The 22,898-nt window shown below is 46.2% G+C and overlaps 1 protein-coding gene across 1 annotated transcript in view; it reads right to left on the minus strand.

Moving 5' to 3' along the window:
* ASTN2 (astrotactin 2) overlaps nucleotides 1-22,898 on the minus strand; it is a 655,276-nt gene that overhangs the window by 596,541 nt on the left and 35,837 nt on the right. Inside the window, exon 2 of the mRNA XM_012802447.1 lies at nucleotides 13,610-13,717. Within this exon, the coding sequence (XP_012657901.1) occupies nucleotides 13,610-13,717 (108 nt within the window). The remainder of the gene's footprint in view (nucleotides 1-13,609; nucleotides 13,718-22,898) is intronic.

Here is a 22,898-nt window from a genome sequence, read left to right on the forward strand (position 1 = left end):
TTTTTTTTTCTTCTGGGTAGATGCCTAGTAATGGGATTGCAGGGTCAAATGGGAGGTCTAGTTTGAGTTCTTTTAGGATTCTTTATACTTCCTTTCAAAAACATTGTACTAGTTTGCAGTCCCACCAGCAGTGTAAAAGTGCTCCCTTCTCTTCACATCCACACCAGCATCTGCAGCTTTGAGACTTTATGATGTGGGCTATTCTCACTGGGGTTGGTGATATCTCAGGGTGGTTTTGATTTGCATTTCCCTGATAATCAGGGATAGAGCCATGTCTTAATAACCGCTGACACCCCAGAGAACCATAGTGCTCCTGTTATCCACAATGTGCATTAAATGAATAAAAGCATAGCATTTCGGAGCTTTCAAAGGCCTCAGATGTAGCTTACTCAACCACCCCTCCCCCCCCCCAAATTTAACAGACAGATAGCCCAAAGGAACTCGCCCAAGGTTCCCCAGCAGCTTGGTCCCAGAGGTGGAGTTGACTCGACTTTTTCAAAAGTCTATTCCAATTAGAGCGGCAGATGGTTAGCAAATCTGCCCAAAGGGAGCCATGAAGGAAGGGTCCTCTGCCAGGAAAACAAAAAATGAGTTTGACTGAGTGACTTCGGGTTCCACACATTGTTATGCATGTTGAGTGTGATGCATTGTTACTTACAAGTCTCTCCTGAATCCATTTGTCCTGCAGCCTCTAAACTGTTCTCATGACAAATGTCCCTGGACGGCTGCATCTGCTTTCTTCACACGGAGCACAACTTGGTTTAACTGCACCCAAGATGTTGAGGGAAGGGAAGTTTCCAGAATCCATGATGAGGAACATACCCTCAGTCCCTTCCATTTCTAGTCCAAACCCTCTCCTAGAATAGTTTCCTACTCTCATGCCTTTATTTACCACCATGTAGGAGGAAGGATTCTGAAATAGGCTCCAAGATTCCCGCCCCCTGCACACCCTCTGTGTATTCCCCTTCTCCTGAGTGTGGGGGAGACTATGACAGGATTTCACCCCATGATTAGGTTACATCATGTTGACAAAGGTGAAAAGATTTTTCAGATCTTATAAAGGTCTCAGATAAAGTTGTCTTTGAGTTCATCAAAAAAGAAGTTTATCTTGGGGTAGACTGGGCTGAATTAAAAAGAGTTCCGCAAAGAGACAGGGGCCTTGATGGAAGAGCGTCGAAGTGTGGTGCCTTCTGCCAGCCTTGAAGAAGCTTGTTGGGGACAACCCATGGAGGGGCTCGTGTGGCCAGGGCTCCAGAGTGGCCTGTAGGAGCTGAGAGTCATCTCTACCGGGAGCCAGCAGGAAAACAGGCACGTCACTCAGACCTCAGACATGTACAGCTGCAAGGACGTGGATTCTGAGCCTTACGAGCCTAAAAGAGGACCATGCATCTCAGCTGAAAGAACGCCTCAACTTCAGCCTTGTGAGATCATGAACAGAGAACCCAGTTACACCATGACAGAACTTCTGGCTTACAGATGTGTGAGATGACAAACTTAAGTTATTTGGAGCTAAGTTTGTAGCTATTGGTTACTCAGAACATAAAACTCAAACACGACCACACAGGGCTGACTCTCACTCTCTCCTCCCAGCCAGAACTCTCCCTGAGCTCAGATCTGGTTGGCACAGGTCTCCATCTGGATGGTTTGAAGGTAGCAGCTCAGAAATTCAGCTTGTCCCTTTCTTTCCCTTCTACCTCTCCTCCCTTCCTGGGCTGTGTGATTCTCCCCAGCTCATGTACCAGAAACCAATGCTCATCATCAGCCGTCTTCAGCGGCTCGCCTTCTTGGGGCCCATCAGTCACTGGGTGCTGCTGACTGTATTTTTAACATGCTCCTGATGCCCATGGCTTCCCAGGCTCACCCTGGGCATTCTCATTCTCTCTCCATAGCCTTCTAACCAGATCCCTGCCCCTGATCTCTCCTCCTCTCAGTTCTTCTCCACTGTGGGGAGTGGGATCTCTCCACAACAAAAGATGATAGATTCCTCTTCTTTAAACCCCTCCCTGAACTCCCTCCTCGGAGGTGCAAGTTCCAGCTCCCTCCTGCCTACAAGGACGTGTCTTTGGTTAGCACTTGGCCACCTCACAGTCACAGTCATCCTTCAGGAATAAGCTGCAATATTGTTTTTTTTCAAAAGTGCATTTCACGAGTCCCCTGATTATACTAGCTCTTCCTCTCTTTTCATCAGGGGCATTTCCCAGAGCTGGAACAGTATATTCATTTATGTGTCTATTTGGAAAATACTCTATCCCATCCATTTTCCCCTTGGCATCACCATAAACTTTATAAGGATATCCACATTACTGGGCTATTTCCCACTGTATTTGCGGGGTTTAGCACAGAGTTTCAACAAAATTAAATATCAAGTAAACATGAATTGATTAAATGAAGGAGTAAATGAAGGAACTTGGCATCCAAAGCCTTTCCCAGTCTGGCTGAGTGCGCTCCCACCCCAGCCTTCTCTTCACTGTCTACCTTCACATACCTTATACTCTAATAACAAGTGATACTCCCGATCATCATCACAAAGCTCCATCAGATGGGATCATCAGGCCCATTTTTGAGAGGACGAGATCAAGGCCCAGGAAGGTATACTACCTTGCTCCAAATCACCCAAACCAAGAGCCAGGATGAAATAAAATCATACATACTAGCATCTCACCTCTTACAGCTCTGGACCCACGGCAGGTGGCTTATGACTTTGTGGTTTGACCTTTGTGCCTGGGAAAGAAGAATTTTGCAGGGGGAAGAGAATCCTGGCTAAGGATAGGGAAGGAAGGGGATGACGGATTGTTCTGGCTTGGGGTGGGAAGCCATCCCTCATTCCAAGGAAAAGGGGGAAAATGCTGCTGAGCCTAGATGAAAACAAGAAAGCGAGAGAGACTGATTATTCCTTCTCGCTAGTGTAAGCAACTAAAAACGACATGTTTGCTTTATCGCCTTTGGTGTCCTATTTGATTCCTGACAGCAGTCGCCCTCCCTTCCATGTGGGGCTGTCAGGTGCTGAGCTGGTTGGCATCTCGCAGGAGGAGGAGGGCTGAGAACAATTTAAGTACTATTTCAGGGAGCATCATGGGCTCAGGGAGGGAGTTTTTGTACTTGGCCGGCTTTCTCCCTGCATTCAAGGAACCCTCCTTTGCCAAGACTGCTTGACGTTTCTGTGGGTTTGGGTAGAGGTAATCTGGGAGGGGCCTTTAAGGGAAATAAAAAGCCAATGTCTATTTTCTCTGAGGTTTCAGGGAAGATAGAAAAGAGAGACATCAGAAAGGTGCTTTTTAAGTCTACAACAATTTCTGAATCCATAATTTTCTCTTCTCTAATGTCTAGTTAAATAAGGGCAAATGCGGGCATAGATCAAAGCTAGGTTTCTGCCTTGTACTGTGCTTTCAATGAAAGGAATCCCAACTCCCAGTTTCTCTCTCCAAGAGAGGGACTACAGTCCTTCTGGAAAGCCTGTGTGAGCCGCCAGAACCTTCTGGAGTATTCATCTATGGCTAATCACAAGCAGCTAACCATCAGGGAAAGAGTTATGATAAGAAGAAAGAAGAAAAATAGACAAGTTCTCTTAGGGGACAGTCATTGGGTACTGTGACAACAGTCTCGGAGCCAACTAGAAGCTAGTTCCAGCCTCAGTCATGCAGCACATTGGTTCTATGACCACGAGGAACTTGCTCTGCCAACTTTCAGTTTTATTCTTCTCAATATGGAGACAAAGACAGCAACCAATGGTATAGAAAGATCAGTGACTATGCAACGGACCACACTCAACAGTGACACGCAATAAATGACTGCTGTGAGCTGTGATTCCTCTGATAATTGCTATTCCAGCTCCTGGCTCAGAACAGAGGGAACATACTTGATAGGAGCCCAGCACCAGAATGAAAACAGAGATGTGTGCTTAGCTAACATGTCCAGGAGGCTGTAGAGTAGTGGTCCTCAACCCCGGCTGAAAATCAGAATCCAGGAAGTTTTTGATACCAATACTCAGATTTGTCCCCCAGACATTCCCATGAAATGGGGCTGAGCTCAGTACTTGCAGCTGGTATATCTAAAGTGATTCTGGGGTTCATTCAGGCCAGAGAACTACTTAGCCCCAACAGCACTTCCTACCACACAGTTGAAGACTCTGACCCTGCTGCTGGCCCTGACCTGATCCAGGTTCTAGAACTCATCATTCCTTCCAGTGGGACTCGCCAGATTGTCCCACCTCCTATTCAGGCCTGACCTAGCCAGCTGCTCTTGGCCATTCCTGGCAGAGAGAGGAAGAAATGAAAATAATTAGCTGTCCCAAGTGGGGTGGGCCATCTCCAGCACAGCCCTGGGACTTCTCCTTGTCATATGTTTTCCCACCTGACCAGGTACTAGACCTGCATTAGGCATGGAGCCTGGGAGGGCTGGTGCCATGGATACTGCCTTTGGCCCCCCATTCTGAACTGACTTCCCTGGGCTTTCCCTAACTCCTACACCTGGTCCAGGGATACCTTTCTCTACCCCAGGGTTATAGTGCTGATAGCAGAAAGTTCTCAGGGGTCTGATCGGGCCTCCTGCACCTGACAGAGATATGGGCACCCTCATTTTGCCTCTTACTGAGTATGGACCTTGTGCCACACACTGTGCATCACTGATCCCCTTCATCCCTGTGATGCCAGGACCATATTTAGACACCAAATTTAGACACTCAAATCCAAACTCTTTTAAACTCACAGCAGCCTCAGGTAAATGAATTCTCTCACATCTCAGTTTCCTCATCTGAGAAATGGAGAGAACAATCATCCCTTTTCAAGGTATTATATGTTGTGATGCATTCAAAGGGCACAGGCCCTTACAGAGACAATTCCATAAAACAAACATGCTTTCTTCTGCTCCTTTCCTCTCTCTTTCCTTCCTGTTGAACCGATTTCTTTTTTTTTTTTTTTTTTTTTTTTTTTGAGACAGAGCCTCAAGCTTTCCTCTGGGTATAGTGCCGTGAAATCACAGTTCACAGCAGCCTACAACTACTGGGCTCAAGCAAGTCTCCTGCCTCAGCCTCCCAAATAGCTGGGACCACAGGTGCCCACCACAATGCCTGGCTATTTTTTTTTTTTTTGGTTGCAGCCGTCATTGTTGTTTGGCGGGCCCAGGCTGGATTCGAACCTGCCACCTTAGGTGTATGTGGCTGGCGCCTTAGCCACTTGAGCCACAGGCGCCGAGCCTGTTGAACCCATTTCTATCATGGACTAGATGATATCACACCTAGAAGCACGACCACTTTGCATCTATCACATCTTGCTTCTAGAAAACATGAATTTTTGGTGAGAACATGAATTTGGTGGGCCTAGCCTCTTGATACAGCTTTTTCTTTCTAGATAGTCTATTTTCTAGAAGCAAGACTACTTTGTCATACTTCTCAGATGGTATCCCTGAGAAGAATTAGACAGTGTCAACTCCTACCTTGCTGGTGTCAGACAGAAAGCTGAGGCTCACCCGGGACTTGCTCCCTGTCCTAACCTCCCTCCACTTTCTCTATGTCCATGCCCATGTCCTACACTGATCAGATGCCCCCACCCCAGAAGGCGCTTATGCATTCACCTAAGTGGCCTCCAGCTAACTCTGTCTAGAACCTCTAATCCTGTGGTCCTCAGGGGGAATCTCTGCTGGTGGGGAGGAGTAGCCTGACCTGTTCCATGTCTCTGATACTATCACCTTTCTCCAAAGCCTGGGCACCTCTTCCAGGTCGCTCTGACTACAAAGCCTTTAGCAGCTGATTAAATGCTGATCGATCTGTCTTCAGTGTTTATCCTCTTCTGAGTAGCGGGGCCTGGAGGTGTGCCCTGCAGGCTGGCAGAGGGCAGCCAGTAGATGTGCCTGTGAAGAAGGCTATATTTAGGCAAGACACAGAGACTGGAGAAAGAAAAAGCTGTATCATAATGTCCCAAGAGGCCAGGCCCGCCAAATTCATGTTCTCCCCGAAATTTCATGTTTTCTAGAAGCAGGACTGCTCTGGGAGCCAGCATGCTGGAAGGGAGCCATGGAGCTAGGTCTGGCTCAGCCACGGCTTTGCTGTACTCAGCTGGCTGACACGTAGCAGGTCACGTGGCAGGTGCGTGCAGATGAGCATTTCCTTTGCACGGATTATCTGACATAATCCATACAACAAGTCTAAGGGAGAACAGAATGACAAATACCACTCTTAGCTGTCTTTACCCAAGAGAAACTGAGGTCAGAGACGGTCTTGCCCTTGGCTGCAAAGCTAGGGAAGGACAGAACAAAGATCTGAATCCCTGTCTTCTGCTTCTGAAGCTTATGCTTCACCTACAGCCACTACTGATTTCTGAGCATATTTGTCCAGAAATAATTTCACATTGATGTAAACGTTGCAAGGGTTAAGAAGAGGACAAAGAACACCCACAGATCTTTTACCCAGATCCACCTATTGTTAACGTTTTGTCCCTTTTGCACTGTCATTTGAGGAGATGGCATTTTTAACCTCAGAGAAAATATGTATAGAATGGAAGACTGGATGGATGATCTTTAGGACTGAGGAGACCTTGTGGTCTATGACATGTGATGGATAAAGGGTGAGATAGGGACCTTCACCAGTGGTCAAGGCCTGATGCTCATCTCTCTCTCCAGGTTCATCTCTCACCATTCCTTCAGCTAGAGATTTGGGGTCTACTTGGTTCTAGCATCTCCCCTCCACCCCTTTCCTCAGGGTACCGCATACCCTCTGCCCTCACACCCTGGCAGATCTCCTTCCGCAGAAACTTAGCTTTTATATTCTGCTACATTCTGTTTCCCGGAATCTCAGCTTATATTTCAGAACAGTCTCTTACCCTCAGTCCCCAGAGCCCTCCTCTGCAGATAAGGCCTGAACTTTCCCTTACCTCTCCTTTTCCTCTAAAACAGGATCAAACTGTGTGCATATGTCACAGAGAGAGAGAGAGAGAGAGAGAGAGAGAGAGAGAGAGAAAAGAAGTCACACATCTATACACCATTAGCACACAGTTTTGTTTAAAATTCCGTGATTCTTATCACTACAGAAAAATCCCAGCTTAAGAACTTCCAAATTAAAACAAGTAACCAAAATAAAGAAACAAACAAAACTAGTGGCATTCATGCCCTGGTTGCCTCTGCAGGAGAATTAATCTGCAAGGGAATTAGAATAAGTGTTGGATATCTAAAATGGGCTTAGCAACCAGTTGTTTGAAATGAGTGAGATCCAGAGAGGTTTGTCAGAGACACACAGCAGAGTAGGGCTCGGTGGCTCACGCTTAAGCTACTGAAATAACCCAGCAGCTATTATGCCTGGGGCCAGCCATATCACCTGCTCTTCTCACCTGGACTTTCCACTATGCTCTAGCCTGATCAGCACTGCTTCCCTACGCGAGCTGCAGACTCCTGCCCCAGTCCCCTGCCCCAGTCCCATCTCACACACTGCACAGCATTGTGTTTACTGGGGTTGTTGACCTTACACATACAGGTTAAATTGGAATGAGCATCAGACTTGATGACATGAGACATGAATATCCTCATATGACAGATGGGAAAACTGAGAGGGTAGGAGGGCACAGGCTTGCTAAGCGTCACTAAGCTAGCTAATGGAGGGGTCTGGACAGAGGCGCACATCCCCTGACTCTCGTTTGCTGTATGGAGTGCCATCTCCATTACTAAAGGCGAACTCCTGCCCAGTGGTAAGCTAGCACATCAGCTGCTTCATTAGTTAATTCTGCAGAATACCACCAGAATTGGCCACCCTGAAACAAGCAGTACACTAGCTGGTTATTTCGAACATAGAACTCTTTGCTTGACAAACAGACTCTTTTAGGCAGCATGATCTATACAATATGAGGTCAAGTTCATTTCACAGAGCATTGTGACATTCCATGCATGCTTCCTGGACCAGGAATACAGCGGAGAGTTATCTGTATGGTATAGATGGTTCAAGGCAGGGGTTAGTAAGCTGATATCTACCAGTGAAATCTGAATTGGCACCTATTTTTGAAAATAAAGTTCACTGGAGTGCATTTATTTTCTTTCATCTGTGTGCTGTGCAATAACAGAGTTGAATAGTTCCATAGAGGTGGTCAGCAAAGTTGAAAATGTGTACTATTTGACCAGGTACAGAGAAAGGTTGCTGATGTCTTAAATAGGAAATATGCCTAGACACATATATCTTGGTCTCTCCACCCTTTTGTGTGTTTCCCCCTCTCCCTGCACTCCCCACACTGACTATAGTTCTCTGCTTGGGGATGAAGTCCCTCCTGTCACACCAGACACACTGTCAAACCAGTCCCGTTCCCCTCACAGAGAACCTAAGGCTCAGAGAAGCCACGGGCTGCTCTCAGATCATACTATAAATCTCTTTAATAATGTATCCTGTTGCCAAATATGGGATTTTAGCTTGATTTAGTCTGGAGCTCAGAATGTTTTAAAGGGAAAGAGAATATGGAAATAAAGAACAAATATTTTTTGAGCACCTTTGAGTGAGTCCCAGAACATTCTGTCTCTAGATTTTCTCACTCTGTGAGGTAGGGGTTAACAGCTCCATTTTATAATAAAGAAGCAGCCAGAGGTTAAAAACCCATCCAGGGCCACAGGAGGGGACTCACAGCTGGGTCTGGCTGAATCTAACATCAGTTCTATCCCTCTCTCATGGAATACACTGGGAGTGATCCACGTGCAAAAATCTATTGCACTTTCCCTCTCTCCTTCTCCACACCCTCCCCCCATCAGCCCAGGGGTGTCCTCTTCTGCCATGGAACCTCCAGACCTTGTCACCTGCCCCCCCCCATGATGGAGGATACTGCAACTGCATTCAAAGAACCTAGGCAGAGTGGCATTTCCACCTTGGATGCCCTGGCCCACCCGCCACTGCTGAGCATGTCCTTCTCTGAGGTGGAGAAAGAGGGAGGCTGAGGCCCCAGCTCTGCAGGAGCAAGAGGGAGAGGGGAAGAGGAGAGCAGCCCCTTTTCCTGCTAACAAGGATGGAGTCAGAGAAAACAGAAGGCAGAAAAGAACAGCATCCATCCTGAACACTTAAATAATCCAGACGCTGTGTCAGGTTCTTTCATTCATTCATTCAAAAATACTAAGCCAGTGCCTACTATGGACCCTCCCTGTGCTTGGGGCTGGGGATAGAAAGCTGGACACAAATGACAACGTGTCCATCCTTGTGAAGTTTCCAGTTCAGTGGAGGCACAAACAGCACCCAGGGAACATTTCGGTAAGTGTAAAATGATAGTAGCGATCAAGTCTGAAAAGGGGGGAAGATCACAGAATTTGCTACAGAAATGAGGCTGGGAACGTAGCTCAGATGGGGGATGGCTTTGCAGACAACATGCCATTTAAGTGGAGACACTGGGTGAGTGGGGGTGGGTGAGTCAGAGGGCAGGAGAGAGCATCTCAGGAGGAAAATTCTGCGAAGGTTCTGGCAGGACAGAGAGGCTAGAGTGCCAGGGAGAGGTCTGCGTGTCAGGAGCAGAGAGAGCCCTGGGGCGACAGGCAGGACAAGCCCACTTAGGAGACTGCGGGTGCAGTAAGGATTTCGCATTCCATCCAGGATGCAAAAGGAAAGCAATGAGCTTCTAAGTGGAGAAGAGGTGTGATCCGCTTTAACATTACTTTCTACATTTTGGATTAATATAAGGCTCTACGCAGTTAGGTTACAGTGTTTGCCTATGTTAGGAAAAATCCCTTCTATCTGCGTCTTTCCCCCCAGGTGTGCCATGTACACCTACACTGTACTTGTTAAGTGAGCTTAACAAGCCCCTTTCTTTCTTCTCCCTCCCCTCTTCTTAAATTTAATTCTCTTTTCCTCTCCTGTGGACCCATAGTTGTTCATCTACTAGTTTCAAATTAGTATGGAGTACATGGGATGTTTTTTTCCCCATTCTTGAGATAATTTACTAAAGAGTGTTCTTCAACTCCACAAATGATTAATAAACTGGGGCATATGTATCCCATTTACACTTTTTTAAATGATCACGCTAGCTGCAAGTTGAGAACAGTTGAAACACACCAAGTGAGACCACTGGGAAGGGACTTTTGTCAGTTTTTAAGCAAAGGGTTCAGGCAGCAGGAACTAGGATGGTAGCAGCGGAGAAAGGAGAAGAACATTTTTGTGGGCGTTATAAGGGAGATGCTCATTATCTCACTGAATCCTCACAACGACTCTGGAAAGGCAGTGTTGTGGCTCCACTTTAAAGATGGGAATACTGAGGCTGCTGGTTCTTGTCACACAGACAAGAAGAGACAGCTGTGTCTGAAGCCCTGATCACTCTCCAGCCTCCTCCTCCAGGAAGCCTCCTGCGGTTAGCTGCTCCTTCCTGTCCTTTTCTTCCTACAGCTGGGATAATCTGAGATGCTCACTTCAATAACTGGTCATGTGATGCTTTGTCTTCTGAAGTATTCCAACAGTTTCCCCAATGCCATGTGCTCCAGTGTAGGGGCCCCAGGAGAAATGTATCTATGCTGACTGAGTGGCTCTCTCCGGTACCCATCTTAATGCTCTCCTTAGAGATTGCACAAGTCAGACTCAGAGACCAGAGTGACTTACACAGGGTCACAGGGAAAAGCACTAGCAGAGCTGGGACTGGAAACCACTATCCCTGTCACTCTCAGATGACCACAGAGACCCAACTTCCTTCTGAGTACTTCAAAGATGGTGGCAGTTGAATGCCTTCATCCTAGATTTGGGAAACGTGCCTCAAATCCTATTTATTGGATGGAATCCTATTTTTTGGAAAGAGGCATAGTGAAGTAACACAAATGCCCAAATCCTATGAGGTGACTGCTCTGGACTAGCACAGGGACCTGTCATTCCTGTTATTTTTTCTCTTCCGTCCCCACCCTTTGCACTTTGTCATCGCTTCTGTGTCACTGCTGGACTGGCTTGCACGCCCCTAGGCAGACCACAGGGAGCTGCTGACTCACAGCATTTGCTAAAGAGGAGCTGGGATGTGCAGCAGAGGAAGGGGGAGGGATGGTGGGGGTCCAGGCAGGCCTGAGGGGCCCAGGGGAGAAGAAAGCCAATGGCACGGCTGAAGGGGATAGCAGAGCTGTTCTAGTGTCATAGTCAGATCCTGCCCCAAAAAGAGAAACAGAGAAGGGGACAGGCATTGGGCACAAGAGAAACAATTAGGATGTAAAGAGGAGCTCCAAGAACAGGGATTCTCATAAATACACAGCCCGTCCCATGGACGCCCAGGGGAGAAGGGACCTCAGAGGTCAAATATGACAAGCTGATGCTTCCACACTCCTGTGTTTCAGACAAGAAAACAGAGGCCTGGATGAGAGGTGGACGTGACTCCAAATCCACAGCAAGTTAGTACCGAGTCTGAAGCCTCCTCCCAACCCAACACACGTACCAGGTCCGGTGGTCCTGCCTCAGCAGCTCCGCTCCACCTCTCCTCCTCACCCTTTCTAGCCAGAGGAGAGGCGGACAGATAGTCGGGGCTGAGCAAATATTTGTGATATGTTTGAAGGGAAGGAGAGAAGGAAGAAAAGAAGGAAGGACAGATTTCTTAGGAAAGAGCAGGGGAGTAAAGCAGCGAATGGTAGGAAAAAGGGGGAAGAAGATGAGGAAATAAGGAGAGAGAGAAGGAGAAGAAACATAAGGAAGGAGAACAAAAGAAAAGGCAGGAATGACGAGAAGGAGGCAGTGATAAGAGAGCGAGGGAGGAAGAGAAGGCGGAGAAGAGGAGAAAACAGAAATTAAAACACACAAGCAGGCAAGAAAACACTACTCAAGAGACTGAGGAGGAAATAAAGATGTGATGGAAACCAGAGGTGAAGGGCGAGCGAGCTGCCGTCAGTGAAAGGGTGGGGAAAGGCCAAGTAAGCGGGGTTGGCACTCAGCTGGCTGTAGGGCCAGGGTGTCACAGCCCTGGCGTCCTCTCCATCCTGAAGACACAGCCTGGTCTTCTGGAATGTACAGAGGCACTCGGCCAAATTGTTTATCACAATTTGTTTTGCTTTTCTTTTTTTGAGTTCAACTCCAATTTATCGGAGATGTGCTCAGTGATGGATATTTTTCCAATTAGCTGTAAATAACCCAGTCCGGCTAGGGGACTCGCCGACTTCCCCAGCCTTAAATTCTGGCTGCTGAATTTGGGCAGGGAGAAGACAGGCCAAGGTTTGTCAGTCACCAACTTCTAAATGTCCAGTGCTGAAGATTCCAGGAAGCTAAGTACTCCTTGTTGGCCTTGTGGCTGAAATCAAGTGGAGAAAGCTGAGGGGTAAGACGGAGGAAGAGACAGACCCCCTTAACCCAACTGCCACAGAGGCTGCGGACCCCTCTGGGTGGTGTACCAGTGGACGCACTCCTCCCACATGGGGCTCTGTCAGGGCGAGTCCCAGAGGCTGGGGGACATGGAAATAAGGAGAACCAAGCTGGCATTAATGTCAGCCTCATTTCACCTTCAGGATACACCATGCACCACAATACATTTTCTGTATTACTTAACCAAAATTCATCTCCAGCCCTACAAGGCAGTTCATCCCCAAGGTCCAGCCCCCAGAGGAGAAAACTGTGGCACAGGGAAGGTAACTAATTTGCCTAAGAGCAACAGGAGTTCAGGGAAGCTCCGTAACCCGATCTCCTGCGGTGGTCATTAAACATGGGCAGGATACCTGCAGGAGGGTTTGTGAGAAAGATTCCCCCTCTCCCCACCTGGGTCCTTCCTTAGCCCACTTCTCTGCAGAGGGGGGAGGGCCGCACATCCCACCTTGTGACCTGACATTTGGCCACCAGACCTTCTTTTCAGAAAGCAATCAGAGCCCACGACTCAGCTCCTGGTCACTGGAGCCCGAACCCTAACCCAACCTCCCACTGGCTGCTTTCCCATCCATACGGAACCCTCAGGGATGAGGAATTAATTACATTTGCAGGTGATCTCCTGAAATATGCTATGTTTTCCCTTCACAGAACATTGAATCATCAGAGAACTACACATCTTGGCCATGAGGTTTAGCCCTCCATGGAGTTCTGTTTCAGTATTTCGATCTCACCTTATGTTGAGTGCTCAATGAGTGAAATAATTATGCATCAACAGTGATTTTTATCTGTTAAAGACACTTGTTTATGGGGACCAACTGGAGGACTGGAGAAATCTATGGTTTTGAGGTCAGATAAATAGAATTTCCTGAGTAAATGCTTAGTTCCACCCTGCGGACTCTGTGGCTTTATTTCTGAGTATGTGTCCCTTTACCCTTAGGCAGCTGGGAATCCCTGATTTAACTTTCTAGTTTCCTCTAAGAGCTACATAACACAGATGCCATGGATTACATTGTATCCATCTTCTCTGAGTTTGAATAATTTTCCTTATTCCTATTTTCCTTTCAATCTGATCAGGTATTTAATGTGCTGCTCTGAATTCTGAAAACTGCATATCCTGAAAAAAAAAAAAAAGAAATCCCCCAATCTTTTGAGGAATGAGATAGGACAGAAAGTAAATAAAGAATGAAGCAAGGAAAGGAAATAATGAAGGTCACTCGTCTGGACAGGGCAGCCGATGCCAAGCTCAGCGTTAACGAGATTGAAGAAAACTGAGTATTTGTCACTGAGCACAGAATCGGATTCCAGGCTTTCCTCCTACTGACTCGGCTCTGGAACCTTCGGAGGGTCCGTTACCTTTGCTGCGGCGGCGACTTCGGTACTGCTCCGTGTAGAATGTCAGCTGCGTCTCGTCGTCTGCCTCTGAGCCGGACGTGCCCTTGGCTCTCCCGAAGCTGATCCCCCCTGAGAGGAAGCACAATCCATCAGTCAGTCTCCCGGGCCTCCTGAAGCTTGTTAATCCCTCCATTGCCCCGGAGATCAGCAACCCCATCCCCAGACTTCTCTCTGTAAACCCCAAGTGACCCCGGAGTCAGCATGATTAATGGAAGGAGTGCGGGCTCTGCACTGAGGTGGACCTGGGGTCCGAGCACAGCTGGGGAGCTTCTGGGCTGTGTGACCTTGGGGACCCTCCATACCTTTCTGAACCTGGGGCTTTCTTTAGAAAGTAGGGATGATAGCCATTAACCTTGCGAGGTTGCTTGAAGATTAAAGGAGACAGGATATGTAAAATTTCTGGTCCACGGTGGGCACTAAATAACTGATAGCTATTGTGGCTTTGGGTGCTGAGCCTACCTCTGTGAAAACATTCCAGGCAACTTAATTTTACACACGGTCCAGTCAAGGGCTTGCTGCTTGCCAGGCCCAGAGCCGGACAGTGGAGACGCACTGATGTGCACGGCACAGTCCTTGCCAGGCTTCAGCGAGTGCGGGAGACAAATGGAATCCTAAGGAGCCTTAAAGCTAATTCATGGCTTCTGTTTACCACTCAGGGAGACGCTAGGAATATGGGGGGAGCAATTCATTTCAACACCGAGGACCTCAGAAGGTTTTATGGAGGGACGAAGATTTAAGTCAGGGCTGGAAGGATGGATGAGGCTTCAGAGGAAGAGAAAAGAGTTCCGGGAGAGGTGACAGCTTGAGCACCTGCAGGGCTGGGGTGGGAGTCGGAGTCAAGCCGAGTGCTGCCTGGGAAGAATAGGCTGGAGCCACGCCACGGAAAGCCCGGGGTGCAAAACTGAGAGTCAGGAATTAACTCTGCGGGTCATGGAAGGCTCCAGAACAAGAGAGTGTGTACCAGGAAGGACACTCCAGTGGGACCCAGGTCTCAAAAGGGGTGACAGGCAGAGTGCAGCCCAGGGGCTCAGTAAGGGCCAGGTGGGAGGAGAGGGGTGGAGGGTGTGTGCAGTGAGGTTGAGAGGAGGACGGGGTGCAGTGGGGTGCCATGGGGTTTCAGAGAGCAGCGGAGGGACCAGGACAAGGCGGGCCTGTGCTGTGAGCAGTCGCCTGCTGAAAGGATAGAGAAAAAAGGCAAAGAGGAATCAAGTCCAAATACCAATAGTTGTTAATTCTGAAGAGAGGAATATGAATAATTTTTCTTTTCTCATTCTTTAATATTTTTTAAAGGACAGGATAATAAAAGGGAGGGATTATAATGATTGGTAAAGTCTGTACCCTAGAGAGGAAATACCTAGGAGAGAGCTCCTGAGTGTGCTGGGAGCCCGTGGGTGGGCAGGAGAGAAGAGGGGCTTTAGTTTTGAAAACTGCAGGGGCTGGGGCTTCAGACGTCTACATTAATAGCCTGCCTCTAGAAGAGACTTGAGAATTCAGTAAAAGTGGTTGTGCTAGATGGAGAATTAAGTGGCTGAAGGATGAAGACAGAGGGAGGTGACTTTTCCAGATAAACCCTTTGTATCTTTTCAATCAAGCACGGCGCAAACCTATTACCTATTCAAAAATTCCAGCAGAGGAAAAGAAAAACACACATTGGAAGAAAATGTTATTCAATTCACGAAAGGATTTACTATGTAATTTCCTCAGGTAGGGTATTTTAAATGGCATTCAGTACACAGAAATTCCACTCGCAGACACTTTTTCTGCAATATGGTTATTACACGTTCGTTCATTCTAGCAATATTGTTGAGCAATCTACCCTGTACCAAGCAGATCTGTATCCATTATTGCAGACAATCCTCATCGTGATATACTCGTAAGACAGGTGTAATTAACAAACCAGATAATAAAGTGAAGACACAAAGACAAGCTTAGGCGAAGATCCTTGCCTAAAAGTCAAGCAATGGTGACTTGGAGACCTCAGATGTAAATCTTAACTGGTCTTTCCAGCTCCAATTTGGGCTCTTTTGTATACAAATCACTTGCAACAATAAAGGAGCAAATTTCAGGAAAGTAGATTGCCCTTGAGGGTCAAGGTGCCAACTACTTTGTTCTGAGCTTTGCTTATGTTCCAAATTCAGAGGGTCCTTGGAGGGAGGAGTGATTATACCCACTTTACAGATGAGGCAATGAGGTTCAGAAAAGAAAAACGATTTGCTGCAATGAGTGAAGCTGGAGTGTGGAAGCAGTGTCACTGATGCCCAAGCTCAAATTTCTAAGCACCTATGATACTGTCTCAGTTTACTGCCCCATAAAATGCAAAGATTAATCCCTGCTCTCCTGTCCCACCTTCCTGGAGACAGTATTGTTAGGATGGCACAGTGACAGCTTAGACAGGTGTCGAAATACTTGAAGAGAAGAAGAACAAGTAAATTTTTAGCAAGAAATAAGTTTATTTTAATTATTTTGATAGCAAACTCAGGCCCCGTCCTAGAGACTGCAGGCCCTATAGAAAGCTCATTGTCTAGATTTTATATACACCTTTTGAGGGGTAGCAGCTGCTTCTTGGAAATTTCCCAAGGTCTTGAGCAACTCTGTTCCCATAACAACTCCCATAACGTTTATCTGTTGACATCAGAAAGTCCCAGGGACATGAATCCATCCCCCCAAAACAACCCACTCTTGAGGTCTTACCTGCAAGATCTCCATTAGCCCCATTCCCGTAACAACTCAGGCCAGCCTGACCCAAGCCAGTCCAAAATAGCCAAAACAGCCTAACCGCGGCTGCCACCCACCCTGCTCATGTCCAACTACCTACCTAACAGTATGCTCTAATGACTGGGAAAGTACAAGGACAACAGCATCACCCCCTAAATGTGTCATCAGGCATAGTGTGTCCCTGAGTCTCAGTGCACAGCCCCCCAAGCCCCAGCACTGAGCTTGGAGACAGCAGGAGACTCCTGATTCTGCCAGATGCAGAACTCCATCTAAAGGCTTTGCTTTGAAATGGGGTAGGGACCCCATGGAAATTCTAGAGGCATCTGGAGAGCAAAGGTCCACAGAGGCCAGCAGGGCTTTTTTAATTGCATTAAGACATCAAAATATTTTACTATTATAAAACTAGAAAGGAAAGGAAAGGGAAAAGAAAAGAAAAGAAAAAAGAGAACAGAAGAGAAGAGAAAAGGGAGTCGGGAGGGAGAGAGAACTTTCACTCATCTCTGCATAATTCATGGCCGGGCGGAGACAAAGCCATCTGACACAGTAGTTCCCTTATGTTCAGGAAGCATCTGCCATACTTCCTGCTGTGACGGGAGTAGCAGAGCAAACAGGAGGGGTCCAGCCTTTCAGGAGCCTGCCCCAGACCTTTCCACAGCCCTTTCGATGTCCACCCCAAGCTTGGAGACATTTCAGCTGTAGCCTCCCTCCCTCCCTGCCCTCCTATCTCCATCTTTGTCATCTCTCCTGTCCCAAACCTGTGACATCTTATGCCCCAACCTTTGGACCAATCATGGCAAATGGGATTCAGACAACATTCCTCCCTACTGTGGCAGACTAGTGGGGATGACAGGAAAGTCAGGCAATTCTAACACGACAAGAAAAAAGCTAACATATGCCTGGCACCGTCACTCTGCCGGGCACTTTCCTAAATCCATTATACATGCTGACTCATTTCTTTCTTACACACCCTAGGAGGTAGGTTACTACTTTCATTCCCATCTTAATGGATGAGGAAGTGAAGGCACAGGGACATTGAGTAATTTGCCCAGAGTCACACAGCTTACAAGTAGTAGAATCATAATTCACATTCAGACAGTGGCTGGCAAGTCTGTTCCCTTGTTCTTTGTGCTGAGGTGCAATAAAATATAAGAAAATACTTCATTTAATGCCCACAGCCATCCCTGCAAGGGTGGCATCATGAGCTTTGTCTTACAGACGAATAACGTGTTCTTAGGGAGGTAAGATGAGGTAGCAAGTGAGCGAGCTGGGATTGCAATGAGTCTGCCTACCTACAACACCTGCCTCATAGCTAATGCAACCTGGAAAAGCTACGTGTGTGCAGGCACATGTGCGCACAGAGCTGGAGGGGCGGCAAATGCTTGATGAACTGACCTCTAAGTATTAGGAGGCCTGTTAGTAGATCCTGCTGCCCAGACACATTTTTCACTTCTCACTGCTTCTCCTCCAAGCTTCCGCAGTGGTTCTTTTCTTAGAATTCTTATCAAGCAAGATCCTAGTGACCTCTTCATCCTTCTACATGGCCAAGCCTACAGAAACCATGTCCCTATAACGACCACAAAGGCTGCCCTTACAACGACCACAAAGGCAGCCCCTACAAGGTTAAGTCTCCATTCCCACAGCTCTTCTGAATCTCACCTTCTTCCTATAAGGATCAAGGTAACCATTTTCAGAGTGGAAATGGAGGCTCAAAGGTGATGCTCCTAGACCAGTCTGTCCAAAAGAAATACAATGGAAACCACACATGCAATTTAAAATCTTCTAGTAGTCACGTTAAAATGTAAAAAGAGCTGGTCCCAGGGGGTCACACCTATAATCTCAACACTTTGGGAGGATTGCTTGAGGCCAGGAGTTTCAGACCATCTGAGGCAACATAGTGAGACCCTGTCTACAAAAAAATAAAAAATTAGCCAGGTGCGGTGGCACATGCCTGTAATCCTACCTGCTCAGGAGGCTCAGGTAGGAGGATGGCTTGAGCCCAGAAGTTCAAGGCTACAGTGAGATATGATTATGCTACTGCACTTCAGCCTGGGCAACAGAGTGAGACTTTATCTCTAAATTTAAAAAAAATTAAAAAATTAAAAATGGCTCAAATCAATTTTCAGAATATATTTTGCACAATATATTAAAAAGATTCTCATGTTAACATGTAATTTAAATAAAAATTATTGCTAAAATATTTCACATATACTTTCATAATAGGTCTTCCAAACCCAGCATGTATTTCATGCTTACCGCACGTCTCAACACAGATAAGCCCCGTTTCGAGTACCCACCATATTGGAGGGCACAGTTCTAGAGGCATTTGCAGACCACACATATTACTGAACATAATTAAGGGTCAGGAGCCAGTACAGGAACGAGATGAATAAGCCACAGGCTCCACTAAGATGTTCAATCTTTTTTCTAAATTTGACTTGGATGAAAAAATGGAGTTGCTGGGATTCCATTAAGCAATGCTAACCGTGGTCCTGGCCTTCAAGGCACATAGTCTAGTCAGTCTCTATATTGGTTTTAATCCACGAGCTAAGGGAAGTAATAAACTTCAGCAGAAAGAAATTAGGGTATGGGAATCAGACATGAGCTCTAATCCTTGTTAGCTGTGTGGCCGTGGGCAAGGCTCCTGACCTCTCTGAACTCATCTTTAAAAGAGGGATGATAATTCTCAGCTCACATGGTTACTATGAGGAAAATTTACATGCTGTGTAAACATTTAGCACAAAAATAAAGAAATGAGAATGGGGGAATATTCCTTATTTACTTAATACCCATCTGAGCTTTATAGAAGGAAAGGACCTGACTCTAGCCACCACCCCTCCACTCCCACCTTCTGTGATATCGGGGAGGTGGCAGCCACCCAAAGAATGGGGCCTCTGAGTGTCCATTTCATCTGAAGGGGCCACAGACCAATTGCTGACTGAGTTGGAGGTGATTCAGATGGCTGGAAAAGGGCTCCCTCTGTTAGCATTTTAATATAAAATTGATGATTTAGGGCAATAAAATATAGCCATTAATTACATAGGGCAGCTTGAGTATTTCTATTTAGGGGCTGAGAGAACATAAGACTGCCCAGAGACTGCCAAGAAGAGAGAGGAGGTAATCTATCTGCTGGAAGCAGAGGCTTCTCTGTCCTTGCTCCTCGGGCCCCTGGTTGCTCTGGTCCTGAATTGTCTGAGATGGAGCCATCAAGCAGACAGGTTAATTCATACCACAGCATGGAGAGCAGTGCTTAGTGCACTGTCCATGCAATAACATCCCATGCACACCTTACAAAGGGCCTCAGATGCGAGAGTTATTCCAGCTTTACAAATAAACATTCAACATTCAGAATCTCAATGTTGCTTATCCCAAATCACACCACTTATAAACGGCAGAGCCTCAATGTGACCTGGCTTTTGTCTGATCTTGAACACCTCTGTTCTCATAAAAAATATACTCAGCGTCATTAGAGAAATGTAAGTAGAACCCATAGATACCGTGTCACCCCCATTAGATTGGCCACAGGCAAAACAATGAAAAATAACAGACGCTGGAAGGATGTGGAGAAGCTGGAGCCCTCACGCCTTGCTGGTGGGAATGCGGAATGATGCAACCCTGTGAAGAACAGCTTGTTGGTTCCTTAAGAAGTTAATTGCAGAATTACCACATGAGCCGGGAATTCTACTTCTAGACACATAGCCCCGAAGAACTGAAGATAAGGTGTTCAAACAAATATTTGTGCATGAATGTTCATAGCAGCAGCATTATTCACAAAGCCAAAATGTGGAAATAAACTGTATGTCCCTCAACTGAGGCATGGGCAAACGAAACGTAGCCTGTCCACAGAGAACACGATTGGGGTGCAGAGACATGGGGGACATTATGTGGAATGCTGGTCCATGGTCCCGTGGGGATGAACCTCTTGACTCCCTGCTCTGGGAAAGAAGCCAAGCACAAAAGGCTAGACATGGCCTGATTCCCTTTACATTAAATTCCTAGAAGAGGTAAAGAGAGACAGAAGTGCATTAGTGGTTGCCGGGGGTGGGCCGAGGAGAGAGGAGAGGAGAGATGACTGATAATGAGTCTGGAATTTCCTTTTGAGATGAAAGAAATGTCTTGAAACTAGATAGAGGTGATGGTTGCACAACCTTGCGAACGTACTGAACACCACTGAAGTAAAATGATTAATAGTTAATTTTATGTTATGTGAATTACACCTTGAAAATGTAAAAAAGAAACTCTGTGTTCTCTCTGTACCATTTTGCAAGACTAATGACAGAACCCGTAGAGCGGGGGTGTGAGCGCGGAGGGAGCGAGGGGAAGGCAGAGTTGGGCCACACGGTGAAGGCTTCGCACAGCCTCCTGGAGAGGAGCTCAGAATCCCTAAGCCCTGGCCAGCGTCTCGGGATGCAGAGGGTGACCCTTTCGTCTGTCCTAGACTTGGTGGTCAACTCAATTATCACAAGACTCCCTGGTTTATTCACTTGTTCTGCTATCATTTTACTAAGAGCCCTCTCTGCACCAAACACTCTTCTAGGCACTGAGGATAAAGCCGTGAGGAGAACAAAATTTCCTGACTCCTTAAGAGTTAACTTTCTGGTGGGGAAACATTTAAGGTATTTTTGGCATGTCACTATAGGACTCAGCAAACTCTTCTACCTGAACATTCTTGTCCTAATTTTGCTACTAACTAAAACTGAGGTATTCAGAGGTATACAGAGGCTTCCCCAGGATGACACAGATGGTTGGTGGCAAACGAAGGGATTTGACCCTAGGCGTGCTCTGGGGTAGTCATGGCATCCGCATAGCTTGCGAGTCATGTGGTGGGGAAGGCTGGAGTAACAGGATACATGTGAGAGTTAACTCCCTGCTCTGCTTCGCAAACCCACCTTCTCTGCTTGGGCTGCTCTGCCAGCCTCGGGCAGGCCCGGCCCTCCGCATTCCATCTCCTGCTCTTGCTATTGTGATGGATGGTGGTGACATGTTAAATTATTCAGGCTCCGTGTCTTCCTCAAGCTGGTGACAGCGATATTGCATTTTTAGATTGCCCAGAACTGCATCAGATAGAGAAATATGTGGCTTGGGAATGCAAAAACCCATATGACCCCTAACCATCCAGGGAATATAAATGGTGCCAGTCACGGAAAGAGGACAGAGGTGGCTAAAATGTCCCACACTCCCTAAACCAAACAACTCACAGACGCTCCAAGCTCTAGAGCTGAACCCCAGATGTTCTTACACATTCGCCTCTTGGAGATGTTTTGGCCACAATTGTTACCTGTCATCAGGTACCTGCTCCAGCCCAGGAACAATGGCAAGCACTTTACACAGAGGTGACTGTACCATTCCTTCAAATGTATACACAGCAGCACTTTCAAGGTACAGCTCCTTCCTTGTGGTGATACAGCCAAGAAAATGGCAGGACCTGGATTAAAACACAGGTATGTCTGATCCTCCAGGGAAGAAAGTTCAGTTGTATTCTTGGGAAGAACATTGAATTTTTAAAATTGATCTTTAGGATGAAAAAATACTTATGGCAAAACATAATTAAACACGGTTGTTTATAATTTCAGGGAAAGAAGGAAATAACCAAGAAGTCCATTTATAGAAGACTGATTAAAAAATGATGATACATCTCTAAAACAGACTGTCATGAGACCATTAAAAACAATGACACTAATCAATACTATTGACATGTACATCTGTCCATGATAGACTATGGAGTAAAAAGTACACAGAGAAGACTACAGAAAGGGATTCCACTGTGGGTAAACTTAACCCATTTACTGATATTTAGTATAAATTTCACTGTGTAATAAAAAATAGATGTTTTAATTTAAAAATAAAGTTAAAAAACATAATAAAGTAAAAAATCATTCTGAGATATTCGTGATCTAAACTTTTGAACTAAATTTTAAAAAGCTTATCGCAAAACTGTAAGTACAAAATGATCATGCCTTATTTTAAAAACGGACACATCAAACGTGTAAAATGTGTCATGTGCAAGCATATACAAGGTATTGAAAAAAACATATTAAAGTGCTAGAGTGGATATTCCCTGGGTGATAAGATTTGTCTGTTTTTAATTTTCTTCTTGTTCCCCTACATTCAATAATTTCCCTCCAATGAACATTTAATACTTGCTAATAAAAAAAGACAATAAAGGTTTTGTTTGTTTGTTTATTAATTTATTTTTAAGACAGGTTCTTACTTTGTTGCCTAGACTGGAGTCCAGTGGCATGATCATAGCTCACAGCAATCTCCAACTCCTAAGTTCCCGGGATCCTCCTGCCTCAGCCTCTCACAGTGTGTACCATCATACCAGGCTAATTTTTAATTTTTTTTTTTTTTTAGGCATCGGTCTTACTATGTCACCTAAGCTGGTTTTGAACTGCTGGCCTCAAGTGATCCTCTTACCTCAGCCTCCTATGTTTATTTTTGAAAATGAGCTATCTTTATTGCTACAGTTAAGCCCATTCCTCATTTGACCTTTAGTGTAAGATGGCCATTCCATCGGAAGATCATTCTATCACCCAAG

This window comes from Otolemur garnettii, unplaced genomic scaffold, assembly GCF_000181295.1.
Source record: "Otolemur garnettii isolate 467f Iridium unplaced genomic scaffold, OtoGar3 scaffold00014, whole genome shotgun sequence".
NCBI lineage: Eukaryota > Metazoa > Chordata > Mammalia > Primates > Galagidae > Otolemur > Otolemur garnettii.